Below are 23,300 nucleotides of genomic sequence, written 5' to 3'. Positions count from 1 at the left end.
TACAAATTTTTAGTCATAGCTGTCAAAAAAAATAATTCTGATTTTTGGGCACAGATAAAACTCATGACCCTGCTACTCTTATATATCGTAATGCCTCTGACAGTATTTACCTTTGTGTAACTTTACACTACCGAATCACTCCATAAAATGTCTTAAAAATCCATATCATTTTAATAAAAATATTTATTTACGCATACGTACATTATGTATATCGAGTAGTTTTAAAAATCAACGTGTTTTTTTTTCAATACCAAATTGGACTAATTATAAATTGGCCGAGTTGCCTATAGACACCCCTTTTTTTTTTAACTATGCCCTTTTTATGGCAGTGTTTGCCACAACACCACCTTTGCACACAGTTGGTTTCAAATTTCTACAGTAAAAAATTCTTCACCGAGAAATTTTGTTGCTAACCTGTGTATAGGCTCGACTCATAATACGAAACGAATAAAGCACTGTTTGGGTCCTTTGTTTTTAACGTTTGATTGTTTGTTAGGTAGGTTTATTTTTTTCACTATTGGAAAGTCAAGGAGCACCGTTCAACTGAGCTTAGTAACAAAATCTAAATTTTACATATTTGCAGTTTTAAATACTATTCTCATTAATAGTTTCTGTATTTTATTTTAATCGTTTGCTATACGTACAATAACATTACTTTGCAAAGCTTTCACAACAACAAGCCTTTTTGTGTGGTAGATGCTCCAATGACTTGCACAGATTTGCAACAAAGACACACATTTCAAAGTTTCTTTCAGATCAAATAATAAAAAAAAACTTTCTGTCAAAAATAGTACACACTACGGTAATGAATCAGCTAATTTTCAACACTGCAGCTGTGTAGAACTTCAGGAAGTACATATATTATGTATTTTAAGTGAAGAAACTAATCAAGCAAAGTAAATAATACTGACCAAGCAGTTTGAAAATCTTCTGTCATTGTTTATTACTTAGCCAACAAAATAACCAAACACACATTAAACAATAATAGTTCTTGACATAAAATATCAACTTTTACACATGTAGGTTAGAAATATTTCCCCCAACACCTTTTTATGTTAATTTAGCTGATGTCTGGGCAAAAAGTAACTTAATTTTTTAAGGAGCAGCAGCTGGTTTTGAAACAGAATTTATTTGATTTTTATTAGCAACAAAAGCTGAGTGGTGGGGCACCTTTGGATCAATGTAAACCCCATGGAATTTAGGCTTGTAAGATTTTTCTGTTAAGCAAGATTTGTCTGAGCTAAGCAAGTTGTTGTGATTAAAGAGGCTTTATAAAAATCAAATCAACATAATAAATCAACCTCTTATTGTTTACATAAGCTTCTTTATTATGTTACTTCTCTGAATATTCAAATCAGAATCTGTGAAAACATCAAACAATTTAAATTTTCATAAACGCGCTATTAGGCTGTATACTGGCAGATTTAGACTATGGCTGTTGCTAAGGGCATTGCTAAGGGCATCCTACACTTTAATGCATAATGACAATGATCAAGCCATATATAGTCACCATCGTATACGGCTTCAGGGCTCGAATTCCACACTGGACCACAAGCCTCACAGGCCCCAGGCCAGTAAAATTATGACTAGACAAGTCTGACTGGTATTCAAGTCATTGTCAATTCCGACTGAAAGATCGAGTCTAACAAAATACATTTCAATTCTACTGAGATAAGTAGGCATACACTGTATGCATTTAATACCTTCATACATGTGTGGTGTAGACAACGATATTAGTTTTCTTTTACATGTCTTAATGCAGTAATTCTTCAAATGAAAACATTAAAATGCATGTTGCTAGGAGGAAACAGGATTGTTTTCTTCTCATTTTGATTCTTATCTTGCACACAAAACTTTGGCCCAGTAAATAAGCTACGTACATGTACCAGTGAACATTTTGATCAACAAGCTTTGTGGTCCAGCGAATTTGTGTTTCTTCAAAATTTGAGCCCTGAACCTGAAAATCAATAGGCCTAGGCCTATATCTCCATTTACCGTTTTGATTTCACCACAGGGGTAGAATTAGATTTCACAAAGTGTAAGTGCTCATATTATTCAAACATTAAAATGTTGACTTATAACAACAACCAGTAATACAAGTTTCAGTGAAAAACTTTCTTAAATTTTAATAAACAAACAATGTGATCATTTTGGGCATCCTTTTCTTAAAGGGGCTATATCTCGTCAAGATCAAAGCAGGCCTGTGGCTGTACATCATGAACATTTTAACTCTTACCAAGTTACTGCATGCGCTCCTCTGTATATCTACATGTATCAAGAGCACGCATGCTGTACCTTTAACCAGATGAGCATTCACAGTTTCACCATGTAACAGCCACACAGCTGCTTTGATATGACGACACAGTAACTTTAAGTTAATACCATTGTCGCATTACATACTAGTGACATGTGACTTCTGTAACAACAGAGAAATAAGTTGTCCTTTTAAACTACACCATTACATTCAATATGTAATTTAGTGTCAATCTGACTGTTAAAAAAGACTTTATAATAAAATATAAACAAAAATTTAAAAAATCCATCGTTCAAAATTGTTTGAAACTTCGATAGGTGACTGCACTTGGGCTCCTACTAATATTTTACACAAATCAGAGATGAACTTACTCAAATAAAACATTGCACAGAATTTCAGGCTCGAAACTGACCAATCGGTCATTGCCCTGGTGCCCCTTTGAATTGTTCCAGTAGAATACTTCCCTTATTGAGCTGTGCCATTAACTTTCTACAACTTTGTTTTTGCAAAGGTAAGGCCTTGACTTAAACATGAAGTAGGCCTATGCAGCTTGGAACAACTGTGAAACAATATAAGGTACTAATGTACATGAATCTAAAAAAAAAAAAAAAAAAAAAAAAAATAGAACAAGGTCGTTCAGTTTTAACCCCGATGAAAACGTTGTTATTATTTGTGACCCTACCCCTTCCATAGCCAATGAGAGCATGATGGCTCGATGTTGCAGTACAAATCTTATGCGAGTCCAAACTTTTCATTCAGTGACAAGGAGTCGGACAGTGTTAGACTTCATTTTGACAAAGAACTACGTATACATGTACACGGCAGGGATTCCAGTGAAGAACCTACATGTAATACCTAAGCACACTTATTGCATAACAGCTCTAAGGGTAGCATCATCCACAATAACACAGATCACATACCTTGAAGCTACCTGAAAAATCTACAATTGGGACCTTTGTTCCCTTTAAGCATAGAGAGTAAGCTTTAAGCCATTGTATAATCTTACGTAAATGTACCACTGTACTACATGGCACCAAGGTCCAATTATAACAACTTGGTAAATACAAGGCTTTGCAATTGCCGTGGCTATCATTTTACTTTTGCTAATGTGCCCTTACATAAGTGTTTCTTACTTAAATATATAGAAAGTATAATTGTATGGCTTTCAAGAGTAACATTCAAGGTTTTTATTGAGACTTGCACACTGTGTCACAAAAATTTTGTTTCTGGTTACTTGACAGAACCTTATTTTTTTGCCATGACCCTTACTTTTTATTTGGCTTCTCCTGAACACCATTCATTAAAAATTTCCTGACCCACCAGAATTATCGTAATACATGTAATGTATGTAACCGGAAACTGAAGATTTTATTTTATTTTATTGATTTTGCCCAACTATTTCGGAAACACAGCAATTCAGTTTGGAGGTCAAACTGCCTTTGAAGGCTTTGAAGACTGTGATAAACTATTGAGGAAGAAAATAGAACAGGACCTTGAAACAAAGTCAAAAGGATACGTCATTGATTGCCTTGTTGGGAATCTAAGCTGTAACAAACTGACCTTGAGATTAACACCTCACTACTTGACAATGTGTGTTGAATTGTAACTCATTTTGGCAAAACATGTAACCCTTGCAGTATTTTACAATGTTTCTGGTTAAAATACAATGAATGGATTTCATTCTGTTAAACACAAATGTATGAGTTTGCAGAGCATCATCAGCAGCCGATTTCACAAAACTTGTGAGGTTTTGCCTCGCATGATGCCCATCCATCATATACTTGATGTCACAGACAATTTTTACAATGCATTTGATGAGTGCATTGATCTGAATGACAGCAAATGTATTATTATTATTTATCACTCAAAAATATATATTAGATTGTTTGACACACCAAAAATGGAATACATACTTGCTTTATCCTACTACATGTACAAATTAATTTTCATCACTACATATCTAATAAATTTTTCTCGACTATCATGATGGACTCTTTCTCCGTTCTATATCTTTGGTAAAAATTAATTTCTCAGATACTATTCCCAAAACACAATCTATTTTTGTTCATTTTATTTCAAACTATATTTATAATTTGTATAATTTTTAATATATTCAGACACCAATGGCCCACTTTTGTTATATCCAACAAGTATGTATTCTACAATATTGCTTTAACAGTAAGTCTACTAGTGAAGGTTTAAACAACACTACACCAGGGTTCATGCTCACAGCGTCACTTTTTAGGAGGAACAATACTAAACAAGCCAACCAGAAACAAAGCTATGGAAAGGCTTGCAGGGTTCTTTGTAAAATGCTAGACAAAAACAGGGCACAAGTTTGAACATTTCCACATATGAAAATCATGCACATCACACTTTGAACTGTGTACAATGTTTCACAGATCTTGATATTTGTCTCAAAGGGACACGTTGTCTTGGATCGGTGATCGGTCAGATGGTCTATGAAAAGAGTATAAAACAGTTTGTTATAATTGGTCGATAGACAATTGAAAAGTAGTACATATTGATCCATACAAACATGGCTCAAAATTACATGATTTTCCTTTTACGTCGCAAACTAGCCTGATCAGCCATTTCATGGAGTAAAAATTTTGACCCCACAAAATGGCCAACTGTGTTTATTCACGGCATAAAAGGAAAACTGTGCAGTTTTAAGGCATGTTTGTGTGGATTACTACATTCTACTTTAATATTATCATTTTAACCATCCAATTCATTTTTTTCACAGGACTCAGGAAAGTACTGAGTATACAGTGCTAAAACACATCGGTGTATGGGTAAAAACCAAAAACTAATATTCTTTATCCCCGATGCAAATTTAACATCTCCTACATGCAACTCATAATAAAACAGTTTTATACTCTTTTCATAGACAAACTCGAACACAGCTCGAACAATCCAAGGCAACATGTTCATTAAATGTCAAAAGAGGAATTGATCCGCAAATCAAGCTATTTGGAACAGCGCTGTATTCTGCTGATGCAACAATTATTTGCAATCACATAAATTTCAGCTTTAACTCATAGCATTGGGGATAACATTCTGTTTGGCAGAAATTTTACTTGAGTCTAGCACAATTGTTCTAGCTATTCCATACAAATAGGCATTTAGTTGTAGATTCTCGTTAGAGAACCCTTCAATAAATACACAATTTGTGCACTTTTTTTCTTTCTTTCTGACTTATTTAGTAGTAGTGAACTTTACTCTGTGAACCCTGGTGTGCCTTATGTCACCAATACGGTCTCTCATCTATCAACTTCCAGTATGAGAAGTCAGTCCAGTTTGACTTGCTACTGAGGCTGTAGTAAGATGCCATCTTCTGCTGTTCCGTTAAGCTTTTCTCGTGTTGAGAAATGATCCTGTAATTCTCCCCTCCCTTACTGTCCCAGTATGATTTCCCTTTGCAAGTGTAGCACAGACAGAACTCTATTGTCTCTCCTTTCATCTTTTGAGGGATATCAAAAGTGAAGGAAAAACTATCATAGCGATCTTTCTGCCCCTCTTGGTTCCTTTGGACATAGGTTGCCCCAATGTCTCTGTAGCTTTCCCAGCCATTGACGGTGAACCTTACGCTTACCGATTTCTCAAAAGAAAGGTTCTTCACTTTTGCCGTCCCCATCACTGTGGTATTGTCTTTTACAAGTACATTCTCCAGGCAGACACAGTTTTTCTCCAGCTTGTCTCTAAACTGAAGGTAGTTCGCAGCAGGCTGCTCAAAATCCACCACATAAGTGTAGGTGTGAAAGAGCTCCGGTTTCTCATCTTGAATGATTTCCTGCAATAACCTGGATTTCAATACAGGTGGTACATTACTTGGGCCATCCATGACGCGTACATCTTCCAAGGCAAATCCCTTGCTGTCTGCAAATGAAACTTTTTTAGCTGATTTCCTGAAAGGCGTGCCGATAGATCCCTGGCTTTGCTTAGTGTCCCTAACATTATCATCACTTATGGAGAGGTCTCCCAAGCCAATGTCTTCGCAAGGTTTAGGAGTAGAGTCTACCGTTGTTTGGCAGTCCCGCGCGGTATCATTTTCCTTGCGCTTCATGTTTTGCTGTCCTTCTCCACGGAGGCAAGGTCTAAGCTTTTGTTGATCTATCGACGGTCTGCAATTAGCAGATTTATCAGCAATGTACATGAATGAGGTCGTTGTGTATCTCTGAGACAAGAGAAGCGAAGGCACAGGCGGGCTGGTGCCCAGACAGAAGAGTGTGTCAACTGGCATAGCTGATGTGTGCAGCAATCCACATGCCATTTCCTGCACTATGTAAACTGGATGGAGACACAACCCTTTTTGAATCCAAAGAGCAAATATCCTGTGAAAATAGAATTGCAAAATATAACTATCTAAACTATCACTCTTGAGTACTCTTGAATAGGCCTGAAACAAGTTTGTCTTTGGTGTTAAATATTGTTCATCATTCATCACTTTGAATGGACATTAAACAAAAAATTGGGAAAGAGTACAGGCATTAAAGCAAAAATAAACCTATTACCAAGAGTAAGTAACTCATCTACCGTACCAACCTGCCTAAAGTACAAATGTAAGTTTAAAACCTAAAGAGAACTCTACAGAATGTTTGGAAGACACTCTTTGATTCTACACGTCAGATTGGCCACCAAAAGTGTTTTGTGGCAGTGCAGGCTTTCAGGTGTTCAGAACAAGACTAAGCTTAAACAAGACAGCAGGAGGCAAGGCTCCTCTAATGAACTTATTTTTAGAACAGAGTTTGGGTTACTTGCATTGACATTATTTTCAATGCATTAACAGCCATCTACTTTACTTCAGCTCATTGAGCTAAATAATTGCCATTTCAGACAAATTATGTGGTTTGAGGTGACATTTCACATACTTTTTTTTATATATTTTGTGTAGGATATTTACTGTACACATTCTGTACCTTGATTAATAAAAACAAGTTATAAAACTTGTTAAGTAGGCACTACTTTGTTTATATAAGAAAATTTAACAATAAAATGTTCAATGTTTTTTATGGTGATGAACAGACCAATCATTTAAACATCACAAAATATTTTGCAAATCGGTTCTACAGTACAGTCATGACAATCAAATTCACAAAAACTCATTGCTGGTAAAAAGTGTTAACATTTTCAGCAAGTTTCAGAACCTAAACATTAATAACAAGAAGCTGTAAAATGATATGCAATGAATTAACAAATTGGAAATTTAGCACGACCACATTTTCACGAAGTGACACACACATTTTATTTTTGGAGAAATTTAAAAGGCAAAGTGTAGTTTTACATGATATTTAATTACAGTTTTAACTCAACTCAATGATAAGATATTTCATTTGGTAATCATTGTGAAAAAGTGGTGGGTAGAGAATATGGACATTTTCCCGGTCCTATCTCAAATAAATAATTTAAGCATGTTATGTTATTTATTCAATAATTTGAATGGAGGGCAAGTCAGAATATTGAGAAATACTTACGATCACATTCAAAGTCACATTGCATCTGTCAAGTTTCGTCATCCCATGGAATGGATGCCGCCTGCAAAAATTGGAGTGATGCTGTTGAAAATGAGAATTGTAGCACAAGAGTATACCAAGTGGCTCCAACCAGCCACCACGACAAAAACTCTAGGTTACGAAATATCATACATTGGGCAAAATGATTTATTTAAATGGCGAACTGGGCTAGCCCAAACAGTTGTTGTTTGCTTGCTCGCTGACACACAACGTCATGCACGTACACATTTCCCGTATGTATCGCGCATCCATGCAGTGAGAAACAGCTGAGGACGGTGTGCACCAGACGAAATACGCCGGTAACAACCAGCCGATGTCGTTTCGAAATATGCACGTAGTCAACAAAGTTCACGTCACGGAGTCGTGCAAGGGATCGGACGCAACTATTCTCCAAAGGAAAAACTTACAAATAAATGTTACATTTTGTGGAGGGGTATTTTATTTTTGTAGTATCAAAACAAATCAAGGATCTTTTTCAATAAAAATGCAGAGTATTTTATGAGTTAAAAGATGTTGTATAAGTCAATACAGGCTCGTTGTGCTTAAACGTTGATATAAAACTTACCTCTTGTAAAATGGATTAGCCGTAGCTCTGAGAGAGGGTAGCCCCAAAGGTCAGGGTTTCACGTTAGGCAATTTGGGCCAGCCAATCAGATTTGTTTAACCATCAAACCCGCACCTGCTCGCCGAAGCATGAGCCAATCAGAGCAACCGACAAGTGTGGCTTGACTCATGCGATGGGTGTCCACGCGCAGTGTATGACACCATAAACAACGTGTGTGTGCAACCAGCAAAATAAAATGGCAAGGTGATATTTATATTATATTCATTATCATAATGGATACAGACCCATGGAGAAGAAATGATAGACCCATGTTTTGACGGACCGATCTTTTGTTGAATATTATGACTATATTATGGTTTTCAAAACAACCCAGAACAAAATATTTTGTTACTTTACTCAGGGGACAAGTGCAACGAGCAAACAACATCATGACATTGTGATTAAACCAAACAATATAATACCCAATTAATACAATTGTTTTCAAATCCATCCAAATAAAAGCCTATATATTTATATATCTAAACAAATCAAAGCAAATAGTTTATTATGGACCATGATTTGAATGAATGACTTCCAGTCAATTATGGCCACAAAAATCCATAACTTCGACTGCAAAAAGAGAATAAATTAAAGCAGAAGCTTGATAATATTATTTTTAGTAACTATTAATGAATAAACGAAAAAAGAAAACATAACGAATACTTTCTTTTAGAAATCCCCATATAATTTGCGAGAGAAAAAAACCCCATATAGATCTGCCCGAAAGGGGAAGTAAAGGTTAGGAAAAGGCATCTTGCACAGATCATAGAGCAAGCAAGGAGCTGAGAGAGTGGACTGCCAAAATAGATTTACGAAAGACCGTACCAGTCAGTGTGTTCAATGTAATTTGGGTGGGTTTTTTTTATAACCCCAAAGTGGGTCAATTGTAATTGGGCCAAGTGACGAGTGCGTGGTCAAAGCGTGTCAAGGTAACGGGAGTACGTGATATTATTGTTTTGACCGTAGGTTGACCCGGCCCAAGGTGACCGACCGACGTGTGTACTATGCGTAGGGCTCTGGCGATAAGAGGGGTTTTAGAGAGGCTGGGTGGCAGTGGTGGTTCTTTACTTGGGCCAGCTGACGAGTGCGTGGTGAAAGCGTGTCTATTATAATGGTCAAGGTAAAGAAATACCGTTTTGACCGGTATGGACGGCTGTATGGGTTGACCCAATGTGACCCGCGTGTGCATGCAGTGGGCTAGTATAGGAGGGGTTTAGTCGAGGGGTGGGGCACCTCGTGCACATTCATCAAACATATTACTTGTTTGTCTTCACTGGGAAGACAAAACTCGAAGTAGCCCTCACTGTTTTTTTTACTATAAGCTCAATTCCCTGGTTGTTTATCTATCAGTTAATTTTAAATATGAGATATTCTTATATCAAATGATAAGTTGATATTTTACCAGCCTGATGAATTTCTTTCATGATAGGAGATTAAACTGGCAAAACCTGATTATCCAATCTCCCAAACACTTGACAAAGGAAGATCATCACAGCACCCAAGGAAATAACCAGCAACTCCTTTTAACCAGTTATATTATACCATAATCATAGCATAACTGGTTAACACGTTTTTACAGACGAAAATTATAAAGTTTGTTCACTCATTTCTCACAAAACTACAGCACCTCAGTAAAGTAAAATTTCAAGGGAAGCTTTCTACTATCATAATCTTCAAACTGTGTAAGTTTGATGTAAATCTGTGGACATTGTGTTTTGTGTTAGAAAAAATTGTCCACAGAAAAAGGACGTGGGAACTGGACTCAATGTGTTAGAGTCACAGCCCAAGTTTTTGACAACCCAGGTTGGAAAAATATGGAAAGCCATAAATTCAAATCACAAACAGCTGGTCACTATTTGTAAAAATGTAATACAAATATTCAAACATATTGTGTTGATGTTGGTGGAAACAAAACAACTCATTTTGGGAGATATTTTATTTGATTGAATGTTTGCAGAAAATGTTGAATTTGGTTAAAACATCTGTTGCTTTGAGTGTTTTACCATGGTTTTACTAACATTCGAACCGGCCACGCAAACCAAGGGTGTTTATTAACAAAAGAAAGGTCTATCAGATTATGCTGCACATATACACTCGACTACACAATCTATCCTGACAGTCATTTTGAGGTAGCGCCCTCTGTTGACTTTTGAGCACAATATTAAATTCATTTTTTTTTACCACTCCTAAACACTTTTGGTTTGATGCCTACAGCAGCTTTCCACAGTATAAAGCATTTTGAGAAACATTTTACTTCAAAGTAAATGTGTTTATGTAAAAGTGTGTCCGTTTTTATCCACCAAGTTTTGAATCTGAGAACTGTACCATTCTTCCTTCGTGGATGGACATAACTGCTCCAGATATTTGGCAATAATAATTTAAAAAAAAAACATACACCTTTTGAAATGAAATTTGAACACATTGGTTTAAAGGTATATCTTCAAAAAAGAGGAATGAAACAACAGTGGAATAAAACAACAGTGGGTTCCAGTTATCAAAAGCATACAATCACTTTAAACAGATCCACTTAAGAATTTGCAATGCATTAACACTTCATAGGTTCAATCCAAAAGTTAATAAAACAAAACAATTGAAGATAATACTTGTTTTCTAGATAATAAGTTCTTTATTAATTAAGAACATTATATTTACAAAAATAACCTTGAACTTTAAAGACACTGGACACTATTATAAATTTTCAAAGAGCAGTCTTCTCTCATGGTGTATCTTAACATGCATAAAAAACATTCATGTGAAAATTGGAGCTCAATACGTCGTCAAAGTTGCCAGATAACTACACAACAAAAAACACCCTCGTCACCTGAAGTTGTATGCTTTCAGATTCTTGATTTCGAGACCTCAAAATCTAATCCTGAGGTCTTGAAATCAAATTTGTGGAAATTACTTCTTTCTCGAAAACTATGTCACTTCAGAGGGAGCCGTTTCGCACAATGTTTTATACAATCAACCTCTCGCATGACTCATTACCAAGTAAGGTTTTATGCTAATAATTATTTTGAGTAATTACCAATAGACAAATCCAGGTTCGCACTGGGCGCACAGGTGTTGAGCACCGTGCGCCACTGCTGCAATGTACATGTGCCTCGTTTAGTGCACAAAGACATGAGGAAATCATGTTCCTTTTCACTCTTTATGGAAATTAAATGTTTTACACAATTTCCTTGCCAGGACATCTTGATATACTAATGAAGACCACTGACCACAAATAGTTGCAACTAAATAGAAACCGAATCATCTTGAAAACGGTGATTGTCTCAGGTGAGTTAGGGGAAAAAGACACGTAAACTGCATAAAATTTGCTAAAATGCGTTACATTTTGTCAGAATTTCAGTATTTTACTCTGTGCTTGATTAAAAAAAAATTATCAAGAATGTAGTACATCGTTATATCATGAAGCTATGTCACGGAAATTGCATCTGATTGTCGAGGAAGACATTTAATTTCCATAAAAAGTGAAAAGGAAAACGATTTTATCATGTCTTTGTGCACAACATTAGGCACAAAGACACCGCAGCAGTGGCGCGCGGCATCCATGGCGGCGCCCAGCACTTGTGCGACTGGATTGGTCTATAGCATCCACTGCCTTTAAGGAGTGGGTTTCAACAGCTGATGAAGTACAAGAGTAAAGTCAAGTTAACAAAAAATGTTGACAAGGTGAGGGCCAACTTCAAAGTTCACATTATCTAGCCAAATTCTTTCCAACTTAACATAATGTGAATAAACACATCAAGTAATTTGGAATATAGTGTAAATCCAGGCTTTGCTGTTCTTCCTTTCTGTTATTTCCAGTTTTGCTGACGTCTGTGTGCAGGTCTCGTGGAGTTTTATATAATTGTAGAACCAAGAAACACCCTTACTAATCACATGGTTTCCAATCAAGAAATATCTTCAAAGTTTTCCAGAATTTCTTAGGAAATTATTTGTCCAGAAAAACATGTCAAGTATCAAAGGTGCTTATTTGATCTTCACAAAACAACAACGAGCAGGTCTTGAACTTTGCTCTTAAAGGGGCACAACAATTTCCCTCTGGGAAGGGACACTTCTAGGACGTAAATTTGTATTGGGACCTTGCAAAAGACACCATAGCAAAAGGACTAATTTGCTAATCAAGGACATATTATTCCCTTCAATAAAAAAGTCCCTTGTTTAAAAAGGTAGATATGCCCATATCGACATGTATGATTTGAGGGAAAACAATAAGGATTCAGGATGGGGATAGCCCAGGGCAAGAGTTGAGATTGATCTGCAACAATAGAATGAGGTACACCGAACCCAAGGCTTGTTTCTGAAGTGCTTCACATTATGGTGTGACAAGATAAACAAGTTTCAGTATTTCAAAACTCCCGATTCGGTTTCACCTCCAGGGCCCAATTTAGCTAAGCACATCAATATTGTGTTTACCAGATTAATATTACCAGCCAAATTACCATTTCACATGTACAATTTGTGACTGGTATCCTGCTCATTTCTGCTTAGCAAGGAATCGTTAAGCAACATTTTCTGCTTAAGCAGCTCTATGAAATTGGGACCTACGAGGTGTTGGAGCGGAAGGCAAAGTGGTGTGCTCATGTGGTGAGAGATGGAGGCCTACTCGCTGCAACTATAGAACGTATGTCTACATGTATAAATCGAGGTAGAGGTCGCCCTAGGCTGGACTGGATAGACAATGTAACAAATTGGAGTGGTTGAAGCGTAGGAGAGCTGAGAAGAGCATCAATCAAAAGAGAACGGGTGATGGCGTCGACTCCAGGAGTTTGCCCACATAACAATCGATGGATAAGGCACACACGGACGCAAGTCTATGCCTAACATTGATGATGATGAGACAGCATGTACATTCAGATTAACGAGACTGCTCCATCCGTGATGAGTGATGTGATTGGCTGATACCTCATTATGTACTGGGCTCCTTCCTCAAGGTCAATCACCTCAGCGCTGAGGAGAAAAAAATGCCAAAAATACTGTTTAGATATCAAGAAATAAACAAGGGAAACTGACAGGGATACATTTTGAATAAATTGGGGTTGAACAAAGAAAAATGGACTAGAGCAGGATTTGAATCAAGGACCTCCAGAGTAATGTGCCGGCGCTTTACCAACTGAATAATAATACTGTTTGTTAAATACAAATAAAGTCATCTGCAGAACCACCAATAAAAGTAAAAAGCAGATGTTTAAAATGAACACCAAAAGCATTGACAACGGCCACTCAACATGTATACAAAAATTCTCTGATTTGTTTCTATACTTAGATATTGTTACCTGATTTTAGGCTGACTAACCCAAACTCTTCATATTTTATGTTGATAACACCATGGGTTGGAACACTGACAGTTATTGTTAAGAACTTACTTTTGGTCGTCTTCCAACTCTGGCTCAATAAGAACTTGTTCCTGCTTCTGATTTGCTCTTAAAAAGACATAGCTGTTGAGGTTGGGCTTTGGTGCTGCAAAAGAAAAAACAAATGAAATCGATTGGGATATGTTTACCTGCATTATTACCACAAACAAAGTAATTACAAGATACAAATCAATAAAATTATTCATAATGTTTAATCAAAGTGTTCTACTTTTACTGAAACTAAAAAAGTATCTTTTCTTTACTCCTTTCATTTAAGATCTAGGGAGAGGAAATTGGGGTTAGAAAAACCCTCTAACACCATTTGTTGATTTGTGTAATGCTTAGGAGAAAAAGCCCATGCCAATTGTCATCAGAAGTATCAGGGTCAATAAAGGCTATTGTCTCCACTCTCCATGCCCCTCATCATTGCCTTGGTGCTCCTTTGAAATTTTCCAGTAAGGCTTTAGACTGTCCAACTGCCTTGCCTTTACAGTTACAAAATATCAGCCCTGCAACATAAATCCTTACCTGTCTTATCTTGTTGTAATATTTGCAGGTTTGCCGGCATATGCCTCAAGGCAACATTTTTGTAGTGTGTTTCTGAGTTCTCTGCAAATCTGTAGAATGTGAGGGGGAGGTGGGATTTAGAAGTACGTAGATAAGAAAACATGAAGAAAAAAAAAAAAAAATTACATTTTGAAGTTAACGAACTGCCAACTTAGGGCTTGGTAACTAAGTTGGTAAAGTGCCGGCCATTAATCCAGAGGTCGTTTTTCAAAACCCACTCTAGTAAATTTGTCTTTGTTCTTCCCAAAATTATATAATGTTATATATTAAAAGGATGTTGTCCCTATTTTGTGCAGTTATGCCCGTCTTGCAATGTTCTGATTTTTTTTTTACTCAGACATTTTATGTTGAATAACCAACATTGAAAGAAAGACTCAATTAGCAACTCCTCATAGTGTTGGAAACAAAACGTTGTCATGCCAGCTGTGATTGATGGTTCACCAGTGAGGGTACAGGTTTCAATTAAGTTTGAAAAGCAGCGGAGTGCCACCTGTCAGGTAGCTTACAAAGATTAAAGGAATGTTATTGACCCAATGACCAGGGCACTAATGTAAAGCGCAATGATACATTATTGTAAAATGAACTAGATATTATTATGGGAAACCAACGCCTCTTTCAAATACATCGCTGACATTCTCATTGTGTTGACAACTGACATTTCACATCAGGCAGAAAATGCAACTATAAAAAAACACAATCTGTCTGACCTCTCCTGAAAACCTTACAAATGAATAAGAGGTTAAGTAAAAATAGAGGAGAGATGTGATGAACTACATTTGTGCAGATACTAACTCTTTTGCAAAGGCGAACTCTTCCGGTGATAACCTGGCAGCTTCCTCATCCTTCCTTTCCGCTTCTCTCTTCAAAATTGTGTGATAAAACTGCTCTATCTGCAGAGGTAAAATACAACAAAACTTTGGGCATTTATGTATGTATATTTTTTTCAAAGGACTATCCTGAAATCACGAGGGCAGGAAGACTTATATGCTAGCCTTGAATGCCTATCATATAAGAATAAGGCAATTTTTTTTGCAAAAATCATTTGAAGTTGTAGACAATGCTTCTTCTTGCCCATGCAACTGCTGCATCAATGAAATACGTTTGAACGCTATGTGGCAGCAGACTTACCAGGTAAATTTCCATTGTTTTGTAGTTCTGAGCATGCTCACAAATCCAAGAACAATGGATTTACCAGGTAAGTCTGCTACCACCTACAGTCCCCAGAAGTCTCCCATTGGATAAGCTGAGACACTTGGCCGGTGCACTTTGGATCCACACCATTTCTGTTAGATCAACCTTATCAAAAACTCTGCAGCTCACTGGACTCAACAAGCTCTGGGTGTTTCTGACCAACAAAGTGTGGGTTTGACACTTGTGCCCTTAAGCAAGACACATAACCATTGATGTACTGTCCTTCTGATGGGTCGTAAAGCGTCCTGTGTGTTATGCAAAAGAACCTACTACACTTATCTTTAAGAAAAGGGGTTTCACCCAGTGTTTTATTTTATGGTTGGCTGGAGAATGTGCCATGGCACTTGGTGCTATGTAAATAATTGAGTTTAATTGTTCAAACATAGCTCTGCATGCACTGGCAAAAACAAAGTGAACCAACTTTGGTAAAATGTCATGTTTACCTTTTGTAACCGTATCCTCAGGTAGCTGCTTAAAATGTACCTAATCCTGTCGATCTGTGAAAAGAAAACCACATTGATATAATGATTTGGAATTAATAACCCTTGCTTTTATTGTCCTCTTCCCCCAAAATATGATACACTATCAAACTAACATAAATTTCATTTCAAAAACAAACCAAATTAAAGGGAAGGTCTACATTTGGTATTCACTCTTTAATTAAAAGGCAATACAAACTTTTGGTTCAAAGCTACAAAGTAAAAGCAGCTTTGCCTTTGGTTAATGTTATGTTAACAAATTGTTATGCCCCAAAATTGAATCCAAGTAATAAGTAATGCTTCTCATATTGTGTATTCCTATAGGGATTATGTTCCTGCACGGACATATTATTCTCAAAAAAGATTAACACATGGTGCTACCACAAACCTCACCTAATGACACAAGTACAAAACAACTGGCAAGTTATTGCAACAACAAATAAGATTCAATATCCTACCTACCTCCATTTTATGAACAATGATTCTAAAATCGCCTTTCTTGCATTTACTGACATTACTCTCCATTTCTTGAGTCTGTTCCAGCATACAATCGATCAGTTCAGATTTACTCTCTAAAAGATCGGGAGAAAACTTCTCATTCAGCCAGGCCTGTATCCACAATGGATAAACAAACAAAATAAAAAATATTAAAAAAGCAAAAGTTATTTGATTAAAAAATAAAATTGAATTCTTGAACCCTAACAAATGTTTTTTGTTGACATTTGCAGTTTGTACTAGCTCACTGTCTGGCTATGTAGTGTAGGTAGTACATCATCGGTTTTTAAAGGAGTACGATGTTATTCTTTTAAAAAAATTCCCCATCCTCCAATTATGGGTTTAATTTTATTAATTACTAAATAATTAAGTAAGTTGTAAACACAAGTTGTTAATATTTTTTGATTGAACAAATACAAAACTGAATGTAATGTACCTAAAGTCCTACTACTATGTACACACATCAACACACCATTGTCACGTCAGTGACACTGACGGCGGGGAGGAGGGATACGTTATTATCGCAACTATTTTACAGGCGGAATTCACTTACACTTTACAGACAGAGTTTTTGAGACAATACTTTTTTTAATAAGACTTTACTTTTTGGGAAAAGTTTCCGTATGGCGCCACCACTTTTTCATTCGATATGATATAATATAGTATCTAATTTACCTCAATGAGATATCCCTTTTTGTAAAAATGAGTGAAAAAGTGGTGGCGCCATACGGAAAGTTATCCCTAGAAACTGTAAGGCTCCCCTGTGAGCTCCCCTGTGAGCTCACAGGGGAGCCTATTATAGTTTCTAGAAGTACAGGTAAACAGGTAAACAGGTAATAAACAACATTCTCTCTGTCTGGAGTCTGGTTCACCTCTTCTATTTTCTGCAGCACATCTGCAGCAGTCATCTCCACCTCATCATCGCTAAATTCCTCACTAATCTCATCCCCTCCACTTGCCATGTTGAAGATAGGTATATGTATTGCCAACAGCAACAATAACGTTAAAAAACTGTCTGTAAAAATATCAAAAGAGTGCAGCAGTAGACGTCAGATTTCCCGCGGTTGACGCCATCTTGGTTGTTTAGTCACGTGACTAGGGTAAATCGAGAAATATTTCTAGGAAAACACAATGCAATAAATAAAAATCAAACATACGCATGTATATATGTACATTATATGTTTTACATTTACTTTGAAATTTTTAAATTTAAATAAATAAAGAGAGTTAAAAAAGTTACATTCATTTTAAACAGTTGTTTTAGAACACTTATTTTGTTGAGTCCCAATCCTGTTGAACTCTCGGACGATAGGCGAGATTATGCGAGACTGAGATTGGCTAAGTGAAAATGACAAGATGGCGTCTCGGCGCAGTGCGCTGTCTTCGTTTTTGCCAATAAGTACAGGCGCAAATGAGCCACATCGTGAACTTTTTGAGTCTTGTAGAAATGGAGATATTACCAGAGTAAAGAAGCTTGCTAATCCCACCAATGTGAATGCCAGGGACACTGCTGGAAGAAAGAGTTCACCGCTTCACTTCGCTGCGGGTATTGTCATTTTTTACTTTTTAATTTTTTTTCTAATGCAACATTAACAACACAAATCTCCAACAACATGACAAACGGAACGTATTTACAAAAACAACACTCAAATAAAAAATACAATAGAATTTGTATTCACAATCACATGCTGACTATGTGGCTGCTTTAGGAAAAAAATGTCCGTATCGTGCTAGGCCCTACCACTTTTCCATTCGTGGGTGAAATAAATCCACCCTAAATCCAATTCCAATTTATTTACCCAACCAGGCAGAACCAGCAAATGCCAAATAAAATATTGACCAGGCATTATTATTGTCATTGAACATGATCATGATGTTGACTCGGTCTCAATATAAATAAATAATTGAGTTTGAGGTATTTTTTTTTTTAACAATTAGTGAAAAACGGGTGCAAAGATGATGGGACAAAAATCTTTCCCTGACAGTGACAGGCCTTATGAGTGCCGATGTTAGTGGAACTGAAAGAAGCGGGTCAACTCGTACCTAACTTTAAGTCAACTCGTACCCAAAACATTGTACCCAAGGGGCCAAGTCAACTCGTACCCAAGTTAACTCGTACCCAGGTCAACTTGTACCAAAGTCAACTCGTACCGTATAACGTACAATTGTATGCCAAAACTAAGAATCTCTGTGCGGCGTGATTAAGTTATTCAATGAAATAAAAAAGGATGTTCTACTCATACTCACTTTTATAACTAATTTAATATACCTTCTCACGAATTTTGTTTTTAATAATGTTAGATGTTCATCCTATTTCTGCTTTGGAAAAGTTTCCGTATGGCGCCACCACTTTTTCATTCGAAATAAAATAATATAGTATCTAATTTACCTGATTGATATATCCCTTTTTGTAAAAATGAGTGAAAAAGTGGTGGCGCCATACGGAAAGTTATCCTCTGCTTTTTTCAGATCCAATTTTTATAGCAATGAAATGGTTGATGTTAAAAACAGACACTACTTTTATAAGCATAGGCCTAAAAAATGTGGTTTCTTTTAAATTTTAGTACCGTAATATTCTTCCAATGTTTTAAACAGTCGGTCTGTTATTTCTGTTTTGTGTTCCTCTATTTTCTGCTTTAACAAAAAATTAATTAAATTCATTCATTTTAGTATGTTCTGATCATCGTTTTCCGATTCAAACAAGTCAATTAATAAATATATTGTGTCCTATATTGTAAGATCGGATTATCTTTTTTGGAAAGAAAAAAATCATTAAAAAAAAATCTTTAAGTTCTGGTTTTAAAAGTTAAAAAAATATATTGAGTTATTCGCTTATTTTGTTTGTTACCTGCAACGTGAAAAAGAAACAAGAAAAGGATAATAATTCAACAATAAATAGATAAATGTATGATTTACAATATGAATAAATAAATTGAACTACAATACTTATATTTAGTACTAGGAAACCCCCATTTTGGATTAAAGTTTATTTGGGTACGAGTTGACTTGGTATGACTTGACTTGGGTACGAGTTGACTTAGGTACGAGTTGGCTTGGGTACGAGTTCACTTGGGTACGAGTTCACTTGGGTGCAAGATGACCCAAATTCGTCTGTAGGGCGATGGCACGGTATGTGTGGTGGTGTATAAGAGTATAGTATGACTCACAATTTGCTGTCATTTGAATTTGATTGTATTGTATGCTGAAACCCAATTAAAGATGCAGGAAAGTGTGATCAACTTCTCGACCTCAACAGGCAACAACATCATTCCTTGCACAGCATGGCTGTCATAATGATAATGATTAAATTCTATTAATTCTTAATGCTTGATAACGGTATGGGTATGGACAAGTGAGAATAAAATGATAGTAATTACAACTCCAATCTGCAACCGGCCTGAACAAAAGTCAGCTGAGATCACATAAAATAAAAAAGCTGACACCTGGTGGCTATGCCTGATGACATTGCCAACACCAAATTTTAAATATATTTTGAAACAACATTTTAACAGATAAACCAATAAATATATGTTGAAGAATTTATAATAACACTTTCAATGTGTCGAAAAAGTTGTACTTCAACTGGAAAAAAAAGGCTTGGGTGCTGTACTTTGTTTTAATTGTTTTTGATCTGCCAGTCTTAGGTGAATTGAATAGTAGGCTAACTCCACCAATCACCAGCAGCCGATTTCACAAACCTTTACGCAATTGCATAAGTCCACTTGCGCACCAGTTATGGCGCAACTTGTGTGCAATAACCATTGCGCAAGTGGTTGCGTAAAGTTTCATGAAATCAGCTGGAGGGCTTGAAATTAACACTAAACGATAGGCCAGAGTCCTGTGATTTTAGTGTTGGGCCAGTAAACTCTAAATGTTAAAAGATTCCTGTGGTCTAATATTTCAGTTTGAATAAAATTCCCAAATGCACAATATCTTTGTGGATAATGTGATCATTATCTTTCAATTTTCTGTCAAGAGTATCAAAGTACACTTACAGTTTACACGTAAACAATGGGACAAACCTTCACCAAGTGATGGTTGGACTCTTTTTGATTCTGGTCTTGTAAAAATGAATTCTGATCCTGTAAAAATGTGGAGCTACATGTACATACAACTAACAAGCCCTGCAATGAGTCTGGTGACTGTACTTTACTGTAATTTTGTTTTGATCTGCCAGTCTTGATTGGGAGGCTACATAACTCCACCATTCACCAGGGCTCGAAATTAACACTGTCGGAACCATAGGCCAGAGTCCTGTGATTTTAGTGTCTGGTCAGTAAACTCACAATGTTTATTATTGTGAGTAAGTACTCACTGAGTACAAGTTCTGAGGTCTTGTGTTTACGTTTGACTAAAATACCCCATTGCGTAATATCTTTGTGGATAATGATGTGATCATTATCTTTCAATTTTCTGTCAAGAGTTTCAAAGTACACATCAGTTTGCACATAAACAGTGGGACAACTCTCTGAGTGCTTGTAATGTTGGACTCTTTTTTATTCTGGTTTTGTAAAAATAAATTTTGATCCAGTAAAAATATGGAGCTACATCTACAACTTTCAAGCCCTGGGCACGATTTCACAAAGCACTAAAAAAAAAAGATTCATCGTAAGATGAGTGTTCAGTTTTACCATAGTGATTTGTGCTGTGATATCACACTTTATTAAAGCAACTGCGATTGATTTGCAGTTAGGATCAATCGTAGCTCTTGAAATTCACCTCTGCAGTGATCGTGAGTCTTGTGTCTTTCCTCCTAAATTTCTATTAGACTAATTTAATTAATAATAACCGTATTCAAAGAGGCGCCTTTTCCAAAGTATTACTATTATACCTCTTTAAAGGCACTGTACACGTTTGGTAATTATCAAAGACAAGTCTTCACAGTTGGTGTATCTTGTTATGAGACCCTACGTAATGCATGTGCACACGCTGTCAATCTTTTTATGTGTGTAAGTCCGTTGACCTATTGTGGGGGGCGCTTATCTGTTATGAAGGATCTAGAATAATCTAGTGTAGTACTTTCTTGAAAACCACACACAAATCCTTTAAATACGGGCTGTGAGAAATTTTCGGGAGGACACATTACGCAAGACTGGTGGAAGCTACTACGACTTCTGTGATTGTGATACAACTCGTTGAAGGAGCTTGTGATAGAGTTCGCGTTTGACCGAGTGCAGTTAAAGTGCGTATTTAGATTCCGGAAAGGACATTTTCGAACTTAATCTACAGTTCGGTATTTTGGGGCCTTTTCCCCATACTTTGTGGCAGGTGTCAGATTGTGTACCCGTCGTTGTTTCGTCTTCTTCTGGACATTTTATCTGAGTGAGTTTACCCCGTGATAGCTCATAGTCACATCGGCAAAGAACTTATTTATCGCCCCTGGAGCTGATTGTTTAAAGCCAGTGTTTGTGTTCCTCACCGTATCTTCTGTTGCTGTCGACGTATTAGCCCGTAGGATACTTATTTTGTATAAGAACCATTTGTTAATGTACATTTGATTTAATCAATCATTGTATATTTCTTAAACCGAATCGGTAACTGAAGTGGTTGATAGTTTTATAATTAAAACACTTTGTTTCTGTGTTCTTATCCATCAGTGTCACCTTGTTTGATTTCTTTGTTGCATCTGAGGAAATTCAGGCTTTTTGAGTGATTTATATTCACGGGTAGTTTGGAGTTTTTTGGATCGTAACAATCTCAACATGTGATTAAAATAACAAACCTGTGAAAGTTTGAGGTCAATCGGCAAACGAAGTTCCGAGATATTAATGAAAGAAAAAAAACACCCTTGTCGCACCATGGTCACACGACGTTGTGTGCTTTCAGATGCTTGATTTCGAGACCTCAAATACCACATGTAAATCTGAGGTCTCGAAATCAAATTCGTGGAAAATTACTTCTTTCTCGAAAACTACTCACTTGGGAGCTGTTTTCTCACAATGTTTTATACTATAAACCTATCCCCATTACTCGTAATCAAGAAAGGTTTTATGATAATAATTATTTTGAGTAATTACCAATAATGTCCACTGCCTTTAACAAGAAGATGACTCAAAGTATGTTGTCCAAGGGAAACTGATTGGGGGAAAACTTGCATTGCCTCAATTCTTCTTTTTTTCAATTGCCTTTTGCTGTGGTGCCCTTTTCAAATTTCCAATACATAGTTAAGTTTTCTGATTGGAGTGAGCCCCTTAGGGTGGCGCCCTGTGCTTTTACTGTGGTGCCCTGTGCTTTTGCTGTGGTGCCATGTGCTTTTACTGTGGTGCCCTGTGCTTTTACTGTGGTGCCCTGTGCTTTTACTGTGGTGCCCTGTGCTTTTGCTGTGGTGCCATGTGAAGTGCCCCAGAAGTGCCCCTCACCAGAGAAAAATTCTTGCGCCCTGTCAAGAACATCAAGATTCGAAATGATTGCACTATTAGGCAATACAGTGCTGTGATTCCTCATTATTTTGCAAAATCCTTCTCTATTGAACGTTACACAAATAACTTTCAATGACTCTATTTCGTTTTTTCTTGATCCCTCAGGCTTCGGCAGAAAAGATGTTGTGGAGTTCCTTCTTCAGAATGGTGCCAACGTACACTCCCGTGATGACGGAGGACTAATACCACTTCATAACGCTTGCTCCTTTGGTCACGCCGAGGTTGTCACACTACTGTTAAAGCACGGAGCAGACGCTAATGCTAGGGATAATTGGAATTATACCCCTCTGCATGAAGCGGCCATAAAGGGCAAGATCGACGTTTGTATAGGTAGGTGCAAGCCTTGAAATAACTTGGGGCACCTCCAGTAATTGTCGTGGTGCCCTGTGCTTTTGCTCTGGTGCCCTTTGCAAAG

The 23,300-nt window shown here is 36.7% G+C and overlaps 3 protein-coding genes across 4 annotated transcripts in view; 1 reads left to right on the top strand and 2 right to left on the bottom strand.

Moving 5' to 3' along the window:
• Positions 1-1,651: 1,651 nt before the first annotated feature.
• Positions 1,652-8,083, bottom strand: LOC139940594 (protein phosphatase 1 regulatory subunit 3B-like). Its single transcript, XM_071936926.1, has 2 exons — positions 7,732-8,083; positions 1,652-6,591 (listed from the first exon to the last, which is right to left on the bottom strand). Exon 2 carries the CDS (start codon positions 6,528-6,530, stop codon positions 5,505-5,507), a length of 1,026 nt encoding a protein of 341 aa, XP_071793027.1. The 5' UTR covers positions 6,531-6,591; positions 7,732-8,083; the 3' UTR covers positions 1,652-5,504.
• Positions 8,084-10,091: 2,008 nt separating this feature from the next.
• Positions 10,092-17,539, bottom strand: LOC139940323 (DNA replication complex GINS protein SLD5-like). The gene is made up of 7 exons (XM_071936527.1): positions 17,339-17,539; positions 16,434-16,580; positions 15,936-15,989; positions 15,094-15,191; positions 14,263-14,351; positions 13,747-13,840; positions 10,092-13,330 (listed from the first exon to the last, which is right to left on the bottom strand). The coding sequence occupies exons 1-7, from the start codon at positions 17,426-17,428 to the stop codon at positions 13,234-13,236; spliced, it is 669 nt and encodes a 222-aa protein (XP_071792628.1). The 5' UTR covers positions 17,429-17,539; the 3' UTR covers positions 10,092-13,233.
• A 243-nt stretch (positions 17,540-17,782) lies between these two features.
• The window catches only part of LOC139940322 (poly [ADP-ribose] polymerase tankyrase-1-like), a 30,152-nt gene continuing 24,634 nt past the window's right edge, over positions 17,783-23,300 (top strand). For both annotated transcript variants that reach the window (XR_011786439.1, XM_071936525.1), the window contains exons 1-2: positions 17,783-18,012; positions 22,991-23,215. Coding sequence is in view for 1 of the 2 variants with exons in the window: in XM_071936525.1 (XP_071792626.1) it covers positions 17,823-18,012; positions 22,991-23,215 (415 nt within the window). In the remaining variant the exon portion in view is untranslated. The remainder of the gene's footprint in view (positions 18,013-22,990; positions 23,216-23,300) is intronic.

Source organism: Asterias amurensis, chromosome 8 (assembly GCF_032118995.1).
Source record: "Asterias amurensis chromosome 8, ASM3211899v1".
Classification (NCBI taxonomy): Eukaryota; Metazoa; Echinodermata; class Asteroidea; order Forcipulatida; family Asteriidae; genus Asterias; species Asterias amurensis.
Note: the sequence above shows the minus strand (reverse complement) of the source record. Positions and strands in the feature narration are given on the sequence as shown.